The sequence below is a fragment of the Camelina sativa genome, chromosome 2 (assembly GCF_030686135.1).
Source record: "Camelina sativa cultivar CO46 ecotype springtype chromosome 2, ASM3068613v1".
Taxonomy (NCBI): Eukaryota; Viridiplantae; Streptophyta; class Magnoliopsida; order Brassicales; family Brassicaceae; genus Camelina; species Camelina sativa.
Window position 1 is genome coordinate 23015379 of NC_141881.1, and position 22116 is coordinate 23037494.

The following is a 22116-nucleotide window of genomic DNA, read 5'->3' on the forward strand; positions in this document are numbered from 1 at the left end:
CTAATTTAAGAAAAAAAAGAAGTTTGTGAAGTGTGTAAAAGTAATAATCGTACATTTAAATGATTATCAGATACATGCTACTAAGACTATTACACCTGCCACTACTGTTTGCTAATATTTATTACTATCTAGGTCTATATGTCTGTTTAGACCAGTGGTTTAGACATATCAGCAAATGACAGTAACTAAATCTAATTAAAAAGATCCATTCCTGTCTAAAGATTATTGTAAGTAAATTGCTACAGATATATATTTGGAGAAATAGAATATTACAAACCTACGAGCAGAAGCAATAACAGTATACAAATTGTAAGTTGAATATATGACGTTGTAAATATGCATCGTGCGCCAAATTTGAGATTAATGGGTGTCACTTGTTGCTTTCGAGTGTTCAAAACACCAAAATGGATTTGGTTTTCTCCACAGAAAAAGATCTGGTTACCATGAAATTTGTTGTGTCTATCATTTATTACCAAACTGTTATTGATTTTTAAAGAGGTGACACTAAGGGTATGGTGATAATGTTAAATGTTAATAACTGCAAAAGCAAATGAACACAAAGGCCGATAATAAATAATGATAGCAAAATAAATGCAGGGGGGTTAACACAGTATTAACAAATAGTTCACTTGTGACCTACTCAATTGAGTAAACTAATAGCCCAATCTATGTTTTAACATTTGTTGTCGTCAGGTCAACATGTTAAAAAATAATAATACATATTGTAAAAAAAAAAAATGTTTCGAAAGAGGATCTTACTTCAGATAGTCTTCCCTGAACAAAATAATCAAATTATCTGTTTTCTCGATGGTCAAGCTTGAAGCAGTCGAAGAGTAGGTGAGGAAAGTAGCAGGTGAGATAGAACTACATCACTAGCTACACGAACTCAGTTTCCTGTAATTATAAATGATATGTCATTTAATATTAGTATATGATATTATTTTCTAATAGATTGAAGGCAATGGTACCAGGCATCAACTAGTTAAATTGAACGTCTTTAACAAATAAATCTGATGGCACAGTAGTAACTAAAGGATGGTCTCAATTTAGTATTCATTGCAAGATAATTTGATCTCCTAAACAAGTATTCAGCATTTGTAAACATACACTAGTATGCCGCATAATCTATGCGTTAGTATTTATATTGGTTAACGAGTTACAGTTGATGAACCACTCCAAATTACAAATGAATTTATAACTTCTTTAACCTTTATATTTACAAATTAAATCTTTGTCAGACCTAATTTCATTCGGATTAGTATCATCAAAGTGTGTAGTGCATGCATCAAATCTTTAATTTTTAGTTTAATTTGGTCAATTTATTTCAATTACACTTTTTTTTTGTTTTTTTTTTCAATAGAGAAGTACACATATTACTCAATCTAACGTTCACAAATACCGTAAATTTGTTATATTGCCTAATTTTCGCGTCTACAACTTAAACTCGTACGTTTACTTTGCATGTTCATATATTCTTTTGTTAATTTGGGGAGAAAATCGTCAGTACAACTTTGCACCTTCACTTGTACTGAAATCATGGCTCCCGGCCCTTTCCTACTACATAGTATCTCAACTCATCAAATAATCCATAATCTATGTTTTTTTTCTTTCTAACTTTTACTCCGCCAAACAACATTTTTTCTTCTATACCAATAGAGCGACCTTTGTTAAACTCGTTAAAATACACAACGATGTAGAGAAATATACTCATTAATTGATGTTTTATGTGGCCGCGGAGTTATACGCACTAATATATTGATTCACGTCGTTTAGATCAATGCAAAGATCAACCAAAATCATTTTTATTCATGTCATCTCACGAAACAACTATATATGTAGATTATGTAGCTTTTGGCATGATCATATATAGTTCGGTCAAAAATCATCACATTGAAATAGTACGTTTACAAGCCTTTTAGAGTTTTAGGCACAAACAAAAAAAGAAGTAAAGAAAAAAGAAGAGAATAATTCGTTTATAAAGTGCCCTTTTCCCATTCTCTTGCTTGCTGTTTTCCGAATATATATGATGTTACTGTTTTAATCCTACGGCATAAACTATTATTTGAAGAAACGCCACAATATTTTATATAAAAAATCACATCATTTCACATGCGCAAAAATGATAGCACGGTTTATCACATAACACACACAAAAATGTGCCAAATGAATGATAAAATCGTATGCTAGTTTTATATGATATCATAATGGTGAGAGAGGCTTTTCGTTTATATTAAGAACAATTACATGCCTACTTTTAGTTCTTTACCTAAATATTTCCCAAGTTCATTATCATTTCGCAATTAAATCCATAAATTTACATGTTTATTTATTATTTTGTAAACAAAAAGTATAGAGATATTTGGAATTTTCACTTCTTTTTACCCTCTAGTTTCTTACTATACACTTCTTCGGTGTGTTTTTTTTCTTGGTCCCCTTTGATAGCCTTACACCTAAAACCTAGCTGTTGATGCAACGTCTCTTTTTTTTTTTTTTTTTTTTCCCTTTTCTTTTGCAACTTGATGCAACGCGTCTTCACTCTTCAAGACCATAGTACAACCCCATATATGCATTTTAACCTGTATAAGATAAATTTGTTTTACGTAAGTATAATTATTTTCTTTTGTTTTCTTTAACTTTTATTTTCTTGAATTGCAAGTCTCTTTATCTCAAGAAGTAATGTAGCAGGATCGAAGTTACTCTGATTGAGTTCGTGCTTCTTTCGTTTGGTTTATTTATATGATTAAAAGATTGCATGCATTTCTATTATAAAAAACTGGTTTGTTTATCTATTTTAGAAAAATATGTTGAGCAATATCGTTAATTTGCAGAATCACAAAACCGCTTGTGTTTTTTTTTTTTTTTGATAGTAACATTTTATCGTTAGGTGGTAGTTTAAAAACTCTTTCAAAGTTTTAACAATGAAAAAAACCAGTAAACCAAAAAAAAAACTCAATGATCTAGCTTCTCTATATTACGTACCGAAATGGTTTAATGACTATGGTTTTATACATAATGGGCTTTAAAGGCCATATTATCCCTATCATCAGACTCAGTAGCCCATTGACTGGTTTGAGTGTCCAGTTAGAGATATGTTTATATATATTCAATGAAAAAGAGGAGAGAGAAAAAGAGGAAATGTTATTGCAAAATCACCCTTTGTTTTTTTTTTCTTGCAAAATCTTTACAATGGCAAACTTACAGGTACAATGGTATTTACGCTATCACCACCTAAAAACTCAAAAAATGATCAGTCATCTAGGGTTGTAAACTTGCTTATGACAAATTTAAAAGGATGGCCAAAATTTAAGACCTATGAGGCCAACTTTAGCCAAAGCTAAAACTTGGATGTATATATAATATAAGTTAGTACACTACTGCTACCCCTAAAATATAAATACCTGATTAGTTGTCGAATAACTCCTGTACGTGTATGTATGTATAAGCAGCATCTACTGAGTTCTTACTCTTGTCATTTTTGTATATTACCCATATGTTTTCTTCTTTTAGGTGTAGTTTTGGACTATGTTTTTTTTGTTTGTCATAAAGTTGTTTTCGTTTAGTTAGTTTAGCTGTTTAGGAGAGGGAAGAAGAGAGGACAAATGGAAGCTTGCGTACCAAAAGCACGACACGTAAAGATTTGGAAGAAACGTATGGGGTAATTCAATCTCATCTTCACAAAATATGTTTTGGTATTATCTTATGCCTTGTCGTATCAGACGTGGCCATTTCATCGCTCCGTTCGTCAAAGCCACAATAATAAACTCAAATAATCGTATAATATCTTACCAACCATAAAGTCCGGTGTGGTCCGTTTCTCTTTTAAGGTTTTTGGTTTGAAATGATCCTCAATGGCCAGAGGGATATTTTTTCTTAGATTACCGTAATATTCTAGGCCGAAGTCCATAATCTTTTCGAATCGGTGATTAGACCATGTTTAATGTATTCTTTTTTTTTTGTTATTCGAACATGGGATATTTGTTTTTTTTTTTTCTTTTTGAAAAGGAACATGGGATATTTGTGTCGTTTGTTTGGTAGGTTATTCAGAATAACATTAGCCTGATATATACAAGAAACAATGAACAATTTTGGTTGTTGCATATTTATATTGTTTGTTATTGTTTGTTGCATATTTATCTGAAACCCGAAAGAGAAACCTCACAGAAGTTACGAATTAAGCGTGTGTGCTTATCATTTCTGATTTAGGTGGAAGATAAATTAAAAAAAAAAAAAAAATCACCTTCATTACTACCTTCTCGAGTTCTCGTTCTACCCTCTCTTTTTTTTTTTTGAATTTACCAAAGAAATTAACAACAGGTAAATTCAAACATAGCTATTACCAAAGTAATTAATAACAGGTAAATTCAAACATAACAACAGGGTAAATTCAAAAATCACCTTCATTACTTGTTAATCAGTTAAACCATGGATCGCATTACTAACATAGCTACTAGCCACCTTTAGTTTTTTTTTCTCTAAAAACTCTTCAGTCAATTATGTAATTAATCAGTTAAAACATGACATCGTCAGTAAGAAATTTTTTTTTTTCTTTTTGAATATTAAATCGCATATTGTAATTAATATGTGTATCGTTTTTGTATTAACCGGGTAACTAGAAAGTACTACAGTACTTGAGAAATTTTAAAAAATATTTGGTGCAACTGGATAATTAAACCAATATTACAGCCCTATCCTAATTCAATTGGGATATTATTTACAGAATATTTTAAGTGCGATTCGATAATGAAAACAAAGACTTTGGGTTAAATCCTAATTTCAACCATCTCCAAGTCCTATATGATAATGGTTTTATATGAAGGAGACAAAATAACTGGTTGTAAAAGATAAACCACATATTTTTTTTTCTTATTTTTCTTTCTTCTCCAATCTGGCAAAATCTCTCACCCTCAAACACACACACCAAATCAAAACCTCCTTCTTCTTCTTCTTCTTCTTCTTCTTCTTCTTCTTCTTCTTACGAGTTGCACCGAAACACTCAAATAAAGAACAAATAATCCAAATTGGGTGAACAAAGAAGAGATGGAGAATGGAGGAGCAACGACGACGACGAGCACAATCACAATCAAAGGGATTCTAAGTTTGCTAATGGAAAGCATCTCAGAAGAAGAAGGAAAGAAAGTTATATCACTTGGAATGGGAGACCCAACTCTGTACTCGTGTTTTCGTACAACGCAAGTCTCTCTTCAAGCTGTTTCTGATTCTCTTCTCTCCAACAAGTTCCATGGTTATGCTCCCACCGTCGGTCTTCCCCAATCCCGAAGGTTAGTTTTGTCTTTTCAACATCTCTCTCTCTCTGTTTTTGTCTTTCCCTATACTTGTGGTGCTGATGTTATTAGGGTAGTAGGTAGGGATGTCAATTTCGGTTCGTTTAACTGTAAACCGAATAATTAATTGAACCAGAAATTGAACCGAATCTTGATTTTGGCTGATGTGATGAATTTACAATTTCTTTTTGTATTTATTTCATTTTATTTGATAATTTCTTACAGTTTTTGTAGAAATACCAACTTTTGCTTTTTTTTCTTGTTTATGAAAAATCAAAATAATATGAAATATATGACAAATCAAATTAATAATCGATTTTTTTTTTTTGTTTCTGAATAATCAAATTAATAATGAAATTTACTAGAAAATAGTTGCTACACTAATTTTCTATTTTTTATTATTATTTAAAGTTGCTTTATATTATTGGTTCGGTACTTCGGTTGGGTTTTAAAACATTTTTAATTTTTTGTTGTTGTTGTAATAAAACAGAGCAATAGCAGAGTATCTATCACGTGATCTTCCATACAAACTGTCACAGGACGATGTGTTCATTACATCGGGTTGCACACAAGCGATCGATGTAGCATTGGCAATGTTGGCTCGTCCTAGGGCCAATATTTTGCTACCAAGACCTGGTTTCCCAATCTATGAGCTCTGTGCTAAGTTTAGACACCTTGAGGTTCGCTATGTAGATCTTCTTCCAGAAAACGGATGGGAGATTGATCTTGACGCTGTTGAGTCTCTTGCAGACGAAAACACGGTTGCTTTGGTTGTTATAAACCCTGGTAATCCTTGTGGGAATGTCTATAGTTACCACCATTTGATGAAGGTTAGCTTGAGATTTACTGTAACCATTGTTGTTGTTTCTTGTTTGAGATTTGATGTTTACGAACTTGTGTGTTTATTTTATTTTTGTGTTGTAGATTGCGGAAACAGCGAAAAGACTAGGGTTTCTTGTGATTGCTGATGAAGTTTATGGTCATCTTGCTTTTGGGAGCAAACCGTTTGTGCCAATGGGTGTGTTTGGATCTACTGTTCCAGTACTTACTCTTGGCTCTTTATCAAAGAGATGGATAGTTCCTGGTTGGAGGCTCGGGTGGTTTGTGACCACTGATCCTTCTGGCTCCTTTAAGGACCCTAAGGTTAGTAATAGATGGCGTCAATCTTTTAAAAAAATTGATGATGCAGAGAGTGCAAAATAAGTTGTTTACTTACTGAAAATATTGTTCATTTTGGATCAGATCATCGAGCGGTTTAAGAAATACTTTGACATTCTTGGTGGACCAGCTACATTTATTCAGGTACATAGAAATATTTCTTAGATTTCCAAGGCAATCCCTATTGTTGCTGATCTTGAGTAATTAATTTCGTTCTTGATTGTGTTGTGCATCAGGCTGCGGTTCCCACGATTTTAGAACAGACGGATGAAACATTCTTCAAGAAAACATTGAACTCGTTGAAGAACTCTTCGGATATTTGTTGCGACTGGATCAAGGAGATTCCTTGCATTGATTCCTCGCATCGACCAGAAGGATCCATGGCAATGATGGTGAGCAATCTATATACAAAAACTGTGACAAAAAAATGTTCACAAATTGTTGTTACACATCTATGGTCTTTTAAATATTTGATTTGTGTACTTGGTTCAGGTTAAGTTGAATCTCTCGTTACTCGAAGATGTAAGCGACGATATCGACTTCTGTTTCAAGTTAGCTAGAGAAGAATCAGTCATCCTTCTTCCTGGTAAAGATATTATTTGTCTCTTATTGCAAATTTTAAGAGTAGTCCTTTTTGTTTTTTGATATATTTACTTGTGTGTGAACAGGGACTGCCGTGGGGCTGAAGAACTGGCTGAGGATAACGTTTGCGGCCGATGCAACTTCGATCGAAGAAGCTTTCAAAAGGATCAAATGTTTCTATCTCAGACATGCCAAGGCTCAAGATCCAACCTCATAGTTGAACTATATGCAAGATTAAAGTGTGCTTTAAAACACACAGATACACACAGTATAGTGTTCTATTTATTTATAAATTTTGATATAAAATTAGCTTTACTGTAATAAAATCAACTCTTAGTTTTAAAATATATATACATGCTTGTTGAAAATAAATAATTTATCAAAACTATATAGTAGTTTCGTACAATATGTCCAATATCTGTTCCTCAATATGCTCAAGTCTATTAACACATATCAAAGGGGCATCAAAGCGTTACTTGAAAGTGCATCAGAGCTTTGAAGGTGACAGGAGCTTGCGAAGTATCTCAGAGTGCTGATATGCTGACGTGGCAGATGAGCTGACGTGGAGGAAGTTTATGGGATGTCGTGACAGGGAACGTGAGAAGGAAGGAAGAAGAAGATCAAGATATACACGAGGATATTGAGAGTATATTTGATCGAGAGATTAAGGGAGGATATTTCTTAGGATAAGGAATATTTCCTTTTAGTTAGAGATTTACAAAGATCTAGGTTAGAGATCATTTGTGTAAGGTATAAAAGGACTGAGGGCTAGCCGCAAAAAAAGTTAGCACTCGTGGAGAAAAGTTTGTGAGTTTTGTAAACCTTCAAGCAATCGAAAAAAGGCTTTGAAGGTGAGTCTGTTCATTACTCTTTTAGATCTACACAGGATGTTGTGATAGATAGACAAGAGAGTAGGCTTAGATTCATAACTTGTAAAAGGGAGTTTTTATAAGTTTGAATAAAAGCATTTGCTTGGCGCGTTTCCAAGCGGTTTGAGTGATTTGCTGTCCTCTATACCTTTACAATTGGTATCAGAGCAAGAACCTGATAAAAAGTTCTGATATCCTTTTTCAACAGGTGATATCTTGCGGCAAGGGTATGGAGAAATCACTGGATTTTGTTGCAGTTCAATCACCATTGAAACTCGATCCTGAGTGCTTTGGTTTTTGGAAAGTGTCAATCAAGCAGGCCATCTCAAGCATCGACATGGAAGCTTGGTTTGCGGTGGAAGATGGTTGGTCACATCTGACGGAAAGAATGAGAAGGGAGAAATGGTGCCTAAGCACAGGAAGAAATGGACAGCCGAAGAAAAAGCGGAGTCCAAACATAACTCACAGGCTCTGTCAGTTATCTTCAAGTCGCTGCCTAGGGATATTTTCAATCAAGTTCAAGGATGTGAAGCTGCCAAGGAAGCATGGGACATTCTGGTAGTCACGTTTGAAGGCACAAGTAGGGTCAAATGTACAAGGCTGGAAAATCTTGCTTCAGATTTTGAGAATTTGCACATGACTGAAACTGAGTCAGTTGCTGATTACAGCAGTCGTCTGAGTGGTATTGCACAAGAAGCTGTAGTTTTGGGTAAACGCTATAAGGATAAGAAGCTGGTGAAGAAATTCCTCAGGAGTCTGCTAGATAAGTTTCAATCACACAGGTCTGCTATAGATGTTTCACTGGATTCTGATGAGCTCAAGTACAATCAAGTGGTTGGGATGATGCAGGCATTTGAGATACAGCTGAAGAAGAAAGAAAAAGTGAATGAGAAATCTTTTGCCCTTAAAGCCATAGAAGACCAGAAGCTTGCTGAGTCTCAGGAGGTTGCAGATGAAGAAAATGTGGGTTTGTTGGTTAAGAAGTACTTTCGCAAGATGGAAGGAGGTCACGGAAGGGAACATCATCGCTCTTAAAATCTGATACTGATAAGGAGATCAGGAAGAGTGACAAGCAAGAACGACAGTGTGCTGAATGTGAGGGTTTTGGGCATTACAAGTCTGAGTGTCCAAACAACAAACGAAAGAATTCTTTGTAGTGCTATGGGTGTAAGGGCTACGATCACACTAAGTTTGATTGTCCTTTACGAGAAAACAAGCAGAAGTCCTACATCACTTGGAGCGAAAGTGACTCAGATGAAGAAGTCAGCAAAGGAGAGGTTCTTAACAGCTTCCTTGCATTGCTGGGTGTCATTGAGGAAGATGAAGAAGATGATGTGGTGCTGGAAACCAAGGACGTAGATGGGAAAGTGAATTCTGATTCAGATGGAGAAGAGGCTGATTTGTCAGTAGAAGATCAGATAGAGCTTCTCATCAAAACGGTGGTACAGAAGACTCAAGACAACACATAGTTAACTTCTGAGAGAGATACATTACAGCTTCATGTTGCAATGATCTCTAAAGAGTTAAGTGAAGAACAGGCAAAGACTCTACGACTTGAAAAACAATTAGAAGAACAGCTGAAGATTATCAGAATGCTGAATAAAGGAACCAAAGATCTGGATACACTGCTTAGCACTGGAAGAGCCAGTAATCTGAAATGGGGTCTGGGTTATCAAGGAACAAACACCAACCCAACCACTCAATTTGTCAAAGAAGTGGAGGCTGAGCCCGAGCTGAAGGAGAGGAAGTTCCCTCGAACTACTAGAATATATGATCAGGTTCCTGTGAAGCAGAATTCAAGAAACCCAAGGATGGTGGTGTTTCCTGAGGTAAATACTAGGCCGCCATATGCCTCGAGTGGGTTTCGGCAGATGGCTCAAAGATCTGTTCAGCATAGTAGAAGGAGAGGATGTTGGTACTATGGACATCTAATTCACTACAAAGCCCAGTGTTATCAGTTCCAAATTGGCTAATCAAGAGGTTGTGCGTGGAATGGCTAAGCTGAAAGGTGATCCACATTTCATATGTGGTCCTTGCAACAAAGGCAAGCAAGTCAAGACGTCTCATGGGCTAGTGACAGATATTCGCACTAGTCATGCACTCCAGTTGGTACATATGGATATGATGGGTCCATTTCAAGTTCAGAGCATCTCTGGGCGACGGTTCATCTTTGTCATGGTGGACGATTTCACTCGCTACATCTGGGTGCGATTTCTTCGTGAAAAAGCTGATGCCCTTGAATGCTTTCACATTCTTGCCCTGCAGATTAAAAGTGAAAAATGTTCCATCCAAGCTATTAGGAGTGATCATGGAGGAGAGTTTCAGAATGACAAGTTTGATCAATTCTGCGGGCATCAGGGCATTGTTCATCAGTACTCTGCTCCAAGAACCCTAGAGCAGAATGGTGTTGTCGAACGAAAGAACAGAACACTGCAAGAGATGGCGCGAGCTATGCTGCATGGGAATCAAGTGCCACATCGGTTTTGGGATGAAGCTGTCAACACTGCTTGTTACATTATCAACCGTGTGTATGTCCGACCAGGGACCAGCAAGACTCCCTATCAGTTATGGAAAGGAAAGTCTCCAACTGTAAGCTACTTTCATGAGTTTGGCTGTCTATGCTACATCCTGAATGACAAGGATTAGTTGGGTAAATTTGACTCAAAGAGTAGTGAAGGGATCTTTCTTGGTTACTCAGGACACAACACTGCCTTCCGTGTGTACAACAAACGCACAAGATCAGTTCAGGAAACGGTAAATGTTGTTTTTGATGATACCTCGTTTCAACGAGTTGATATGGTGCCTGTTCTCTCTGACAAGGATCTGGTAACTGATGATGAGAAGTCTGAGCAAGCCTCTGGGAGTCTTAGTGATCATGCCCACCCTGGACTGTCAACAGACGAGCTTCCTCCATCTTCTCAAGTTCATCGAATCACTCCTCAGGCGATGTTATCGATGCGATTCAGGGGGTAGAGTTACCAGGGGCAAACAGATTGACTTTGCTCAACTGGCTGGAAAGAAACAGAAGTCTGTAGTCCCAGACACTGTCTCTCAGGACTCTGAGATCGCTCAATTTGCCTGTTTTGTTTCCACTATGGAACCAAAGAATCACAAAGAGGCTATTCGGGATGAGTTCTCGGTTGCTGCAATGCAAGATGAGCTAGAACAATTTGAGCGCAGCAATGTGTGGGAACTCACTAAACGGCCGGCTAATGTCAATGTAGTGGGAACGAAGTGGATCTTCAAGAACAAGAGTGATGCCAGTGGATGCATTGTGAGAAACAAAGCGAGGCTTGTGGCTCAAGGTTACTCTCAAGTCGAAGGAGTTGACTTTGATGAGACCTTTGCTCCAGTAGCAAGGCTAGAATCCATCAGGTTCATGTTCGGTATGTCATGTGCTCTCAAGTTAACATTACATCAGATGGATGTTAAAAGTTCATTCCTGAATGGGATTTTACAAGAAGAAGTGTTTGTAGAACAACCAAAAGGCTTTGAGAATCCACAACATCCTGAGCATGTGTACCGTCTGAAGAAAGCGCTATATGGTCTCAAGCAGGCTCTGAGAGCATGGTATGAGAGGTTAACTACGTTTCTTCTGGATCAAGGATATGTTCGTGGAAGTGTAGACAAGACACTGTTTGTTCTCAACAGCAACAATGCATTGATGTTTGTTCAGATCTATGTGGACGACATCATTTTTGGTTCTACCTGTCAATCGCTGGTGCAAAGGTTTGTGAAAAACATGTCACAGGAGTTTGAGATGAGTATGGTGGGAGAGCTGAAATAATTTCTGGGTTTGCAAGTAGAATAATCAGCTGATGGGATCTTTGTATCTCAAAGCACCTATGCCAAAGAATTGGTACAGCGGTTTGGTTTGGGAAAGAGTAAAGAAGCTAAGGTACCTATGGGAGTCAATGACAAGCTTTCAAAAGATGAGGAAGGAGAGGATGTGGATGAACGACTATATAGAGGTATGATTGGAAGTTTGCTCTAATTGACAGCGAGTAGGCCTGACATTTGTCTGTCAGTGGGGATATGCGCACGGTACCAGGCCAAGCCCAAGGTGTCCCACTTACTGGCAGTCAAGAAGATCATCAAATACGTCAAGGGGATAGTGAACTTTGGTATTTCGTTCACCAAGGATACCAACACCAGTTTGAGCGGATACTGCGATACTGATTGGGCAGGTTCTGTGGATGATCGTCGAAGTACAAGTGGGGGATGCTTCTTTATGGGCAACAACCTAATTTCATGGCACAGCAAGAAGCATAACAGTGTCTCACTATCAACCGCTGAGGCTGAATACATTGCCTTGGGCAGCTGTTGTACACAACTTATGTGGATGCGTCAAATGTCCTCCGACTATGGTATGGATTCTGATACTCTGTTAATTCATTGTGATAATTTGAGTGCAATAAATATCTCTAAGAATCCTGTCCAGCATTCTAGAACAAAACACATAGATATTAGACACCACTTTGTTCGTGAACTTGTTGAGGCGAAACTGATTGAGATAGACCATGTGAGCACTGATTTTCAGCTGGCTGATTTGTTTACTAAGCCTTTGGACTTATATAGATTCATAAATCTGAGGAAGTATATTGGTGTTTGTGAACTCTAACTATGTCTTTGAGTTGTGTTGGTCTAAGGCATGAACTGGAGCTAGAACAGATCATAGAAATCTTGGAATATATAGAAGATCAACATCTGAGAGAGTGTGGGAAATAGCTGCCTGTCATGCCCGTCTGTCCATCCTGTTAAACGTTGTCATGATTTAAGGAGGTCAAAGAGCTGTGAAGAGACATGCACAGTCATTCTAAGGTTTAATAACCTAAGGAATGATGAGGTTAGAATCAGTGGCTGACACAATCAAATGATGTCACTGAAGCTCAAGATGCTGAAGCAGTCATCATAAGGCTGTTAGGAGAAATAAAGAAAAAAAAAAAAAAAAAAAAATTTGTGTGCTCTTCAAAGAGATGAACTCCAGCTGCCTTAACATGTTGGGATGGACTGAAGGCTAAAGGCATGCCAGTGTGAAAGACTACCCACATGCAACAGTCCGCTGATCTTAGAAAATTCAAGAGGTTGTGATAGTTTCTAGTGAAGGTTCTGAACAAGTGGCTGATACGACAAAGGTCTGGTTAGTGTTCTGATTTCTGCACTGTTTAATTTTTAAAAAAAAAAAAATAATAATAAATATTGATGCTCATGTGTGTTTAATTCTCGATCTGGGTCCCCCAGAATCTATCATTAGTGGCTGTGTGTATATTTGTGTTTGATTCATGAATCTGTTACATTGGATTGTAAAAGAGAAAGAATGAGATTTATTAATGCACTGATATTAATTGTGATTGACTGAATTAACGATTGAATGCTGTCAAATGAGGAAATAGATGCGGTGTACACTGATGTTTAATTGAGTGGTTTCAGGAAGTCTTTAATGCTTTGGGCCGAGTTTGGGCAGTCCATTGAGACTCACGGATGTGTATAAAAAGGAGCGGCTAGGGTTTTGGCGTTTTCCTCATCACCTCTGCGATTTCAATCCTGTGTCGATTAAACTTCTGCTCAAATCTTTCTCTTCTCTTGTCAATCAACTCTCTAATCATCATGAAATCCATCTTTAGTGGTTTCCACTATGACTCCAGCTCAGATGAGGAGCTCCACACACCACCGTCTTCGTTACCTCCGCCAACTCCACAAGTTCCAATCGATCCCGCAACTGCCATGGTGGTTTACCAGCCTCGCGATGAGTCTGTCACTGCATCTCCGACTCGGGTGGATCAGATTCCCTCGCCTTCTCACGGGAATCAAAAGACCTGCGACTCCTCGTCTTCTCCACCGAGAGAGGTGACTTCTCGATTTCTGGTGGTAGATCTTACCGGTGATGTGCCTGTACCTGTCTTGCCATCTCAGGGAGTCTCGTCGCGTCTACGCAAAAGACAATCGCCTGTTGATCTCGACAGTCGTGACTCCAAGCGACCATCTCTCCACAGAGATAAGGGTACGTCCACAGCATCTCGAGGAGCTTCGTCAAAGGACTTCGATGCCAAACGGTTCATCTCCTCAGAAGCAGTACGACGGTACGGGTTCTTTGCTTCTCGAACGCTCACTCCAGAGGTCTGTTATCCACTAGATGGTGCAAACAAGACCAGGGAGTTCATAGATAAGGCGGGGCTGCTTAAAACTGTTACTCAAATTGGCTCGTATGACTCGGAGGTGGTCTATGAATTCTGGGCAAATATCCCAACGGTTAAGATTGAGGGGAGTCTGTCGACGTGCTTATCTGAGATTGTGTCTATGAGTTCTCTCCCAGCCGTATCAATGCCCTGTTTGGTCTGAGGTCTGTGGATGTGCGTGAACAGCGACTGCAGACGGCTGCAATTCTAGAGGAGGATCTGGCTCTGTTTCTCTCGGATGGAAAGGTCAAATCCTGTAAGCAGCTGGTGTCCACTGCAATCAAGAACCCAGTGATCAAGGATCTGCATCGGATCTGCTGTAGCAACTGGTCTCCCACGGTGAATACGGGGTACATCTCGACGAATAGCGCTCTGGTGATCTACATGATCATGCATGGGATTTCATTCGATTCTGGACGGATGATCTACGACCAGATCATTCAACTGGGGTTGCAAGCTCAGTCTGGCTTCCGGTTGCCGTTTCCCAGTCTCATCTATCAGTTGCTGACTGCTCAGAGACCTGTCCCTAGTTTGTCATCAAAAGATGCAAAGAAGGCAAAGGGGAAGAAGACAGCATCCGTCCCTGTTGAACCTGTTTCTCCAAAAGGGTCCTCTGCAGAACGCAAAGCCATCCGGTTGGCAATCAAGATCCTGCAAGATGCCTTGGAAGCTGGTAAGTAGTTTCTCACTTTGATGTTCGCTCAAATTTCTGGTTTAGTTTCTTGGTATTTTTTTGACTAAACTGTGCCAAACAAGCAGGGGGAGATGAGTCTGATTCAGAGGCCTGAGGGGGAGATTAAGCTATGGGGGAGCAGTTGTTTTTGTTGCTCACAGTTTTTGTTGATTTTAAATGTGTTTCTCCCCCGTTAAAACTTGAGACTTGTTTTTATTAGTTATGTTTCGGTTTTTGAACAATTTATTTTAACAAGTCCTTATCGGTTAACCGTCTTGTGTTGATTGCTGGAATTTTATTTTTGCTAGTACGGTTGTGTCTTGTCTTGGCTGTGTTGTCTGTGTTTTTTCAGGGTTGATGCTGCGGTTGCTTGTGTGGCAAGATTCAGTCAAAAAGGGGGAGATTGAAAGTGCATCAGAGCTCTGAAGGTGACAGGAGCTTGCGAAGTGTCTCAGAGTGCTGATATGCTGACGTGGCAGATGAGCTGACGTGGAGGAAGTTTATGGGATGTCGTGACAGAGAACGTGAGAAGGAAGGAAGAAGAAGATCAAAATATACACGAGGATATTGAGAGTATATTTGATCGAGAGATTAAGGGAGGATATTTCTTAGGATAAGGAATATTTCCTTTTAGTTAGGGATTCACAAAGATCTAGGTTAAAAATCATTTGTGTAAGGTATAAAAGGACGAGGGCTAGCCGCAAAAAAAGTTAGCACTCGTGGGGAAAAGTTTGTGAGTTTTGTAAACCTTCAAGCAATCGAAAAAAGGCTTTGAAGGTGAGTGTGTTCATTTTACTCTTTTAGATCTACACAGGGTGTTGTGATAGATAGACAAGAGAGTAGGTTTAGATTCATAACTTGTAAAGAAAGTTTTTATAAGTTTGAATAAAAGCGTTTGCTTGGCGTGTTTCCAAGCGGTTTGAGTGATTTGTTGTCCTCTATACTTTTACGTTACTTTGGTATTGGAATAGTTAAAGAATCAGACAAGGCCCAACATATTTGGTCATAATTCGTAAAATCGTTGTCTACGATACAAATTAACAAAACAGGGCATATTTCAGAAAGGGTATAAAGTGCTTAACGATCCCAACATATTTGGTCATAATTCGTAAAATCGTTGTCTACGATACAAATTAACAAAACAGGGCATATTTCAGAAAGGGTATAAAGTGCTTAACGATTCTGTTAACGATTCTGATATGCTAAGAAAGAACTCTAAAACAAGATGCATTGTCCCAAAGAGAACAAAAAAGTGTTCGTACTTTTTATTTAATAAACATTTTGTTTAGATGATAATGCTATTAAATTTAAGTAGGTACGATACGACCAGCCCACGTGAATACATGCATGTATTTGAGAAGAACACTTGTTAATCAGCTAACTCATTTTAATTAATTAATCTGGATAGATATTTTCTCATAGTCCCAATTCATTATTTTGAATAGTACAGTGGGTCCTTAAGGAACAGTGAAATGGGCCTTTGTACCCCATAGCTTTGATTCCCAAATGACCCCCTTCTACATAAACCGACTCCTATATCACTACTATATCTTGTCAACTTGTGAGTTGTGACTTGTGTTAATACTTATTCTTTCTATCCATTTTGTAAAAATATTTGTTTACTAGTGACTATAATTTTGTTCTAAATATGCAATGCATGTAGCGATTTCTCATATTAACATGAATTTCTTTTCTATCAATGCAATAGTAACTTTGACAACATAAGTTATGTCTTTGTAACTTAGCTGTCAAACTAAGATTAAAATCTCTACTAGCTAAGTTAATATACATACTATAGTTTATGTCAAGCTTTATAACCCAACAATCTAATCTTAGTAATTTTGTATCTTTACATCGGACGCTTCAATGTTTACATATGTGGCTGTATGTGTGAGTGTGTGTATATATATGCATGCGTAGCCACAACGTTGGACATAGCACAACAAAGAATAAAGAAAGATGGAGAATTCTCAGAGTCAAAGTAGAAACAAGAAAAAGAGGCTAACGCAAGAGCAACTAAGACAACTGGAGAAGTGCTTCACTGTGAACAAGAAACTCGAGCCAGATCTCAAGATTCAACTGTCGAACAAGCTAGGTCTACCTCAGAGACAAGTCGCAGTTTGGTTCCAAAACAAACGAGCCAGGTCCAAGACTCAGTCTCTCGAGCTCCAACACTGCGCTCTTCAGTCCAAGCTCGAAGCAGCTCTCTCCGACAAGGCAAAGTTAGAGCATCAAGTGCAGTTTCTCCAAGATGAGCTGAAAAGATCGAGGAACCAGCTTGCTCTGTTCACAAATCATGATTCTCCTGTGTGTAATTCTAATCTAGGTTCTTGTGAAGAACGTCATGATGATGAAGTGGTGGTCTTCGACGAGCTTTACGCTTGTTTTGTTAGCAATGGACATGGATCTTCATCAACCTCATGGGTTTGATTCTGTTTCAACACAGACAAGATTCCAATATATAGTCTTGTTTCTGTTTTTTTTTTTTTTTCCTTTGTTCGCTTTCATGCGGTCTGAATATAGAATTGCAATCTGTAATTGAAGTCATTGAGACATTCACTAATACAAATAGTTGATTTTTCTTCATTTCTTGTTATGGTTATAAGAATATAAAAGAGAATTGTAATCAAGAACTGCAATGTTAAACAACTACTTGGTCTAGTTTCATATTACCTTACTGATCACATCAAGTCTTTTCATTCAAGATTTTGTATCATGTACTGGATTTTACAAACTTCACAGGTCAATAATTCAGGACTAAGCAGATGCTCCTTTAATTTGGTATGAGATAAGTGGTTTAGTTTATTTATAGAGACTCTATTTTTTTTTTTTCCTTTTTTTTGGTTATAAAAACTTGTTCCAAATTTACAAGAGCATTATTATTAGAAATTACTAATACTAGAAATAATTTCTTGGCACTAAAGTAAAATAACTATAGAGACTATAACATATCTCGTTCATGAAATCACATTCTTGCTTTTTCTATAGAAAAATACAAACGGTGAACAAAGACAAATCTATTACAAACTTTGAGAAAGAGACAAAACACTAACAACACGACTTCATGGTCTAATTTCCTTATTTGTGACAGCTGTTACGTACTTTCTTTATAATGGAATTATTTCATTCTAGATTTGGATCGTTGGCTAGATTCTGCAAAGTTTCAACAAACTTATCAGTGTAACCAGTTAATAATCCAGGACTAACCAAAATCTCCTTCTTTTTGGCATGGTTCCTCCTCACTCGATTCCCTACCTCGCTATCTTTGTCCATCACCGAGGTGATCGCGACACTTAAGCTCTCCTTCGCGAACCATCCTGTTTCTTCTCTTTGCACTTCCACCGAAACCTCTAGTTCCTCAGTCATCAATCTCGTGTTGAGAACTTGATCACACAAATATGGAAGCAAGACTATTTGGCAATCACTCACTAGAGACTCCCACATTGATCCAAACCCACAATGGTTCACAAAGCAACCTACTGACGGATGAGCCAATATCAATGGTTGTTGCACCCATTCTCCCCAAACCACTCCACGGTTCTTCACTCTCTCCTCAAACCCTTCTGGCAACGCTTCTTGGATTGTCTCTACGCCTTTTGGTGGTTTTACCGCTACAAGAAACGGTAAACCAGTGAGCTCCATTCCTAAACAGAGTTCTTGGAACTGATTCTTCTCAAGATATATTTGACTTCCCAATGCACAATATATTACCGAGCCCGTTTCGAACCGACTCAGCCAATGACTCCATCTATCTTCAAGTTCTTTACTGTTGTCTGGATCTGGAAGCATTGGACCTGTCAAGAAAACCTTCCTCTGGTATTGACTCTCGATATAGTCACAGAATTTACCTTCAACTTCTTTGCAAGTCCTAATTGAGATGAAATCACAATTCATAAGACCTGTGGTTATCCGGTGATACATCCTCTCGTAGTAGATGGAATAAGACAACAAGGCGTGAGCATCGTGCTCACGGTACAACACTTTTGACGAAGGATAACCAGGTGGAGGTACTCCTAATTTACCACCTGGGACATGTTCATGAGCTATGGAGTTAGCCGATATCACAAAGTACATCACACTCTTGACTCTATGTTCTTTAGCCATTTCCGCAACCCAATAAGCATAATCGAAAAAGATCAGGTCAGGTCTCAAATCACGTACAGCAGCTTCGACTTGATCGCGTGTGAGATCCATGGCTGCGGTCAGAAACTTCCCCAACGAGATGGGGATATCGGAGGCTGTCTCGGCGCCAGCAGGAAGGCCATCAACATGAGGAATAGTAAGAGGGTGAAAGACGATGCTGTCTGGAAACATATTTTGATGTTCCAACTGTTTCTGAGCTTTCTTAGGTAGCAAGAAAGTAACCCTATGACCATTTTCAGCTAACTTGTTGGCTAGATGCAAGTACGGAGTCATATGACCAAAAGCGAACCATGGAAACATAACAGCGTGAAACTTTTTGCCCATTTTGCTTTCCTAAATTGTCGAAACAAGTAGAAGACAAAAATAAATAAAGATTTCAAAGAGAGCCAAAAGAAGAAAATTTTGTAGCGTTTCAGATGATAATTAAGCAACTTTGTTTATTCTTGTTTTCTTTCTCAAAAATTTCTGCGATTGAGATAACCCGAATATTTTAGCTTGGAGAATGTGCTTGTGATAGCGTGAATGGTGTTTTAGGTTTTTTTATTACTGCGGGTTGGTGGCTTAGTTGGTGTGAAGTAGTGCCCCTAGTTGTTACATGTGTTAAAATATACTTTGCCTTTATTAGAAAAGTATGATCTAGATATTGTGTATATCTAAACATTATTGTATTATTGTTTATATCTAAACATTATTTTAAAGTAAATCATGTAATGCCTCTTGAGAGAATACAATGTTGCATGTCAAGAAGTCGAAAAGTAATTGATGACTACGAGTATTAGTCTGCACCAGGTTAGCTTGGCCCTCTTTGATTCGAGTCCGTAAAAGCCCAAATATATGTTAATTTGAGCTCGAGCGCCTAAAAAGAACTTCATGAAACAAAGACCAAAAAATCCCCTAGAGTCAAGGTCATGTTGTTCTTTAATCTTTATCACTCCATCTTTCCCAATTCTCTTTGGATCTGATGACTTCTGTTCAGGAGTACTACCTTCGTCACTAGTAGATTCATCATCTTTATAAGCACGGTATATATAACAACACTTTCGATAGACCCAAAATATCAAGTTAGAAAATCTTTAGGCTTAATTTGTTTTGGGAAGATGAACTCCAAACTCTAATGATATTATTGCAATCTCACGTTCCAACAAAAAAAAGAAAACATTCTTGTTTACAAAGGTCAAGTAGCTAAAGAAACATATGCATTTGTTGATGCTAAAAGAAGACTGAATGTTTTTCAGATCAATGCATCTTCGATCGGTCTACGACCTTGTTGATAGTAATCGAAGAAGGTCTTCTCAGACTTCTTAACCGCTTTGTACAACCTTGGTCTTGCCTCAGACACTAGCCCATATACAGGTTGAATCTCTTTGTCCTCATCAGCATTGCAAAACGTTGCCACAGATATCCTTTCCTTTTCCCCGTTAAGCACTACTCTATGAACCGGGCTCTTGTATATTCCATTGCTCATTATCTGAAAATGCATGAGAGATTCTTTCAAACACACCGAACAATCTTCAACTATCATAGATGCATTTTTAAATATATTCTTATTCTTTTCATACTTGCATATAAAAGTGAATCATGATTAATTGATTGATTACTTGATTACCTCCATAGTATCTCCTACATTGATCATAATTGTATGAGGGAGTATTGAAGCTTTATACCACTTCCCATCTTTGAGGAACTGAAGTCCTTCGACATTTTTGTCGGGTAGGAGAAGAGTAAAGGCTGAGCCATCAGAATGCGGTTTAAGCCCAAGAACCTTGTCCGGCCTCAGACATGGAGGATACACGTTGAATCTCGTCTCCATAGTAGCATTTTCTCCATGCATCTCTAGAAAGCAATTATCTTCCAACTCCAAAGATCTAGCCAATGCCTTGAAGAACTGCTCAACCACTAGCTGTTGCTTCATTGTGTATTCTTGTAAAGTTTCCCTGAAGAAACGCTAGTCAAAATCACCAAAATCTAAAGGAAAGCATGAAAGCTATGGTCCTATGCAAGGCCGGTCCAATAAAAATGGTAACCCGGTTTAAGAACATTTTGTCCTCCTATTTGATTCCTAAAATGTTTAAAACAGTATTAAAATATCTTCAAAACACCAAATTCTTATTATTATAAAATAAAGATAACTCAAGTGGCTCTAAACTTTTTTTAAAAAAATTAGTGTCGTTCAACACTTCAACTGATGCTTAACCCGCTTGTCTTCTAGACCGGCCCTGGTCCTATGGATTTTTACCTGAATCCGATTGGGATTTTAGGCCAGAACTTAAGCTGTCGTTGATCTTCAGGGTAAGTAATGAGGTACAAGCGGTCGACCCAATCAAGAACTTGATCATCCGACAGTATCATGTCGTTTCCATATCCTTGAAAACTACCAATCTCTCTCGCGTACTTCTGTTTTTCTTCTGTCGGAAGCGCAAAGAACTGCTTCGTTAGCTCATAAATCTTGTCGAGTAACGCTTCTGTGATTCCATGATTCATCACCTGCTTCAACAAGATATCAAATTTTTCATGATTACACTAGAAACATTTACAGAATTAGATGGCTCTGATCATGGCCTATAAGAGCGTTAGAAGTTTAAAACTAAAACCTGAACAACGCCCCATGTAGCTAGCGCCGAGTGAAGTTTACTCAACTCTTCTCGACCGACATCATAAGAAGAGAGGAGAAGACTAAGATCGATGGTCGTGATTTCCATCTCCTGCGACGAACCGTTGAAAGGTTGATCCCGTTCGCCATCGCCGGTGGGTGTGTAGAGATATCTTTCCGGTAGTCTTTCGCCGGCTGCAACCACCTCTTGGACAGTTTTGGGTTTTGGCTTCTCCATTTTTCGGAGGATTTTTTGTTTGATGATCTTTTAGGAGAGAAACAAAGTAACTTTTATAGTAAACGAAGACAATCTTGAATTCTTGACTTTTCACTATTTTTAATACGCAGGCAAAGTTGACTAGGACAAAAATTGCCGTTTCGTAAATCTTAACATTATCTCAAGAGAAAATTGGCAAAACTAATAGTTATCTAGCTTCTTTTTTTTTTTTGGTCCAGAATTTTGTTTTGGACAAGGTTTGAAGTAAATAAGAGAAAATAAAGCTTCTAAAAAAAGAAATATACACTATGCTTGGGTTTAAAGTTTAGTTTCTGAAGTTTGAAAATTTAGGTATTCGAATTAGAGTTTAAAGATTTGAGTTTAAGGGTTTAAAAAGTTTTGATGCCATCAAAGCTAAGTACGGCT

At 37.8% G+C, this 22116-nt stretch overlaps 3 protein-coding genes, 1 long non-coding RNA gene and 1 pseudogene across 4 annotated transcripts; 2 read left to right on the top strand and 3 right to left on the bottom strand.

Annotated features, from left to right (window-relative positions):
• Window positions 1–2195: 2195 nt before the first annotated feature.
• Window positions 2196–3567, bottom strand: LOC147949068 (uncharacterized). Its single transcript, XR_015574025.1, has 2 exons — window positions 3399–3567; window positions 2196–2576 (listed from the first exon to the last, which is right to left on the bottom strand). It is a non-coding gene; the product is annotated as an uncharacterized LOC147949068 (long non-coding RNA).
• A 162-nt stretch (window positions 3568–3729) lies between these two features.
• Window positions 3730–7394, top strand: LOC104729122 (putative aminotransferase TAT2). The gene is made up of 7 exons (XM_010448013.2): window positions 3730–5279; window positions 5773–6112; window positions 6207–6425; window positions 6525–6584; window positions 6677–6832; window positions 6933–7026; window positions 7109–7394. The coding sequence occupies exons 1-7, from the start codon at window positions 5038–5040 to the stop codon at window positions 7237–7239; spliced, it is 1242 nt and encodes a 413-aa protein (XP_010446315.1). The 5' UTR covers window positions 3730–5037; the 3' UTR covers window positions 7240–7394.
• A 9204-nt stretch (window positions 7395–16598) lies between these two features.
• LOC104729123 (homeobox-leucine zipper protein ATHB-52) lies at window positions 16599–17412 on the top strand. The gene has a single exon (XM_010448014.3). The coding sequence runs from the start codon at window positions 16700–16702 to the stop codon at window positions 17168–17170; it is 471 nt and encodes a 156-aa protein (XP_010446316.1). The 5' UTR covers window positions 16599–16699; the 3' UTR covers window positions 17171–17412.
• A 418-nt stretch (window positions 17413–17830) lies between these two features.
• LOC104725920 (UDP-glycosyltransferase 79B9 pseudogene) lies at window positions 17831–19369 on the bottom strand (annotated as a pseudogene).
• Window positions 19370–19981: 612 nt separating this feature from the next.
• LOC104729125 (codeine O-demethylase) lies at window positions 19982–21868 on the bottom strand. The gene is made up of 4 exons (XM_010448017.3): window positions 21475–21868; window positions 21120–21367; window positions 20490–20817; window positions 19982–20351 (listed from the first exon to the last, which is right to left on the bottom strand). The coding sequence occupies exons 1-4, from the start codon at window positions 21709–21711 to the stop codon at window positions 20115–20117; spliced, it is 1050 nt and encodes a 349-aa protein (XP_010446319.1). The 5' UTR covers window positions 21712–21868; the 3' UTR covers window positions 19982–20114.
• Window positions 21869–22116: the final 248 nt, after the last annotated feature.

Excerpts from the sequence above, each read along its gene's own strand:
- LOC104729122 (XM_010448013.2), top strand. The coding sequence starts at position 5,038 with ATGGAGAATGGAGGAGCAACGACGACGACGAGCACAATCACAATCAAA. Across the intron at positions 6,585-6,676 it reads GACCAGCTACATTTATTCAG|GCTGCGGTTCCCACGATTTT; the intron begins GTACATAGAAAT and ends GTTGTGCATCAG. Across the intron at positions 6,833-6,932 it reads AAGGATCCATGGCAATGATG|GTTAAGTTGAATCTCTCGTT; the intron begins GTGAGCAATCTA and ends TACTTGGTTCAG.
- LOC104729123 (XM_010448014.3), top strand. The coding sequence starts at position 16,700 with ATGGAGAATTCTCAGAGTCAAAGTAGAAACAAGAAAAAGAGGCTAACG.
- LOC104729125 (XM_010448017.3), bottom strand. The coding sequence starts at position 21,711 with ATGGAGAAGCCAAAACCCAAAACTGTCCAAGAGGTGGTTGCAGCCGGC. Across the intron at positions 20,818-21,119 it reads AAAATCCCAATCGGATTCAG|GGAAACTTTACAAGAATACA; the intron begins GTAAAAATCCAT and ends GCGTTTCTTCAG. Across the intron at positions 20,352-20,489 it reads ATGTAGGAGATACTATGGAG|ATAATGAGCAATGGAATATA; the intron begins GTAATCAAGTAA and ends ATGCATTTTCAG.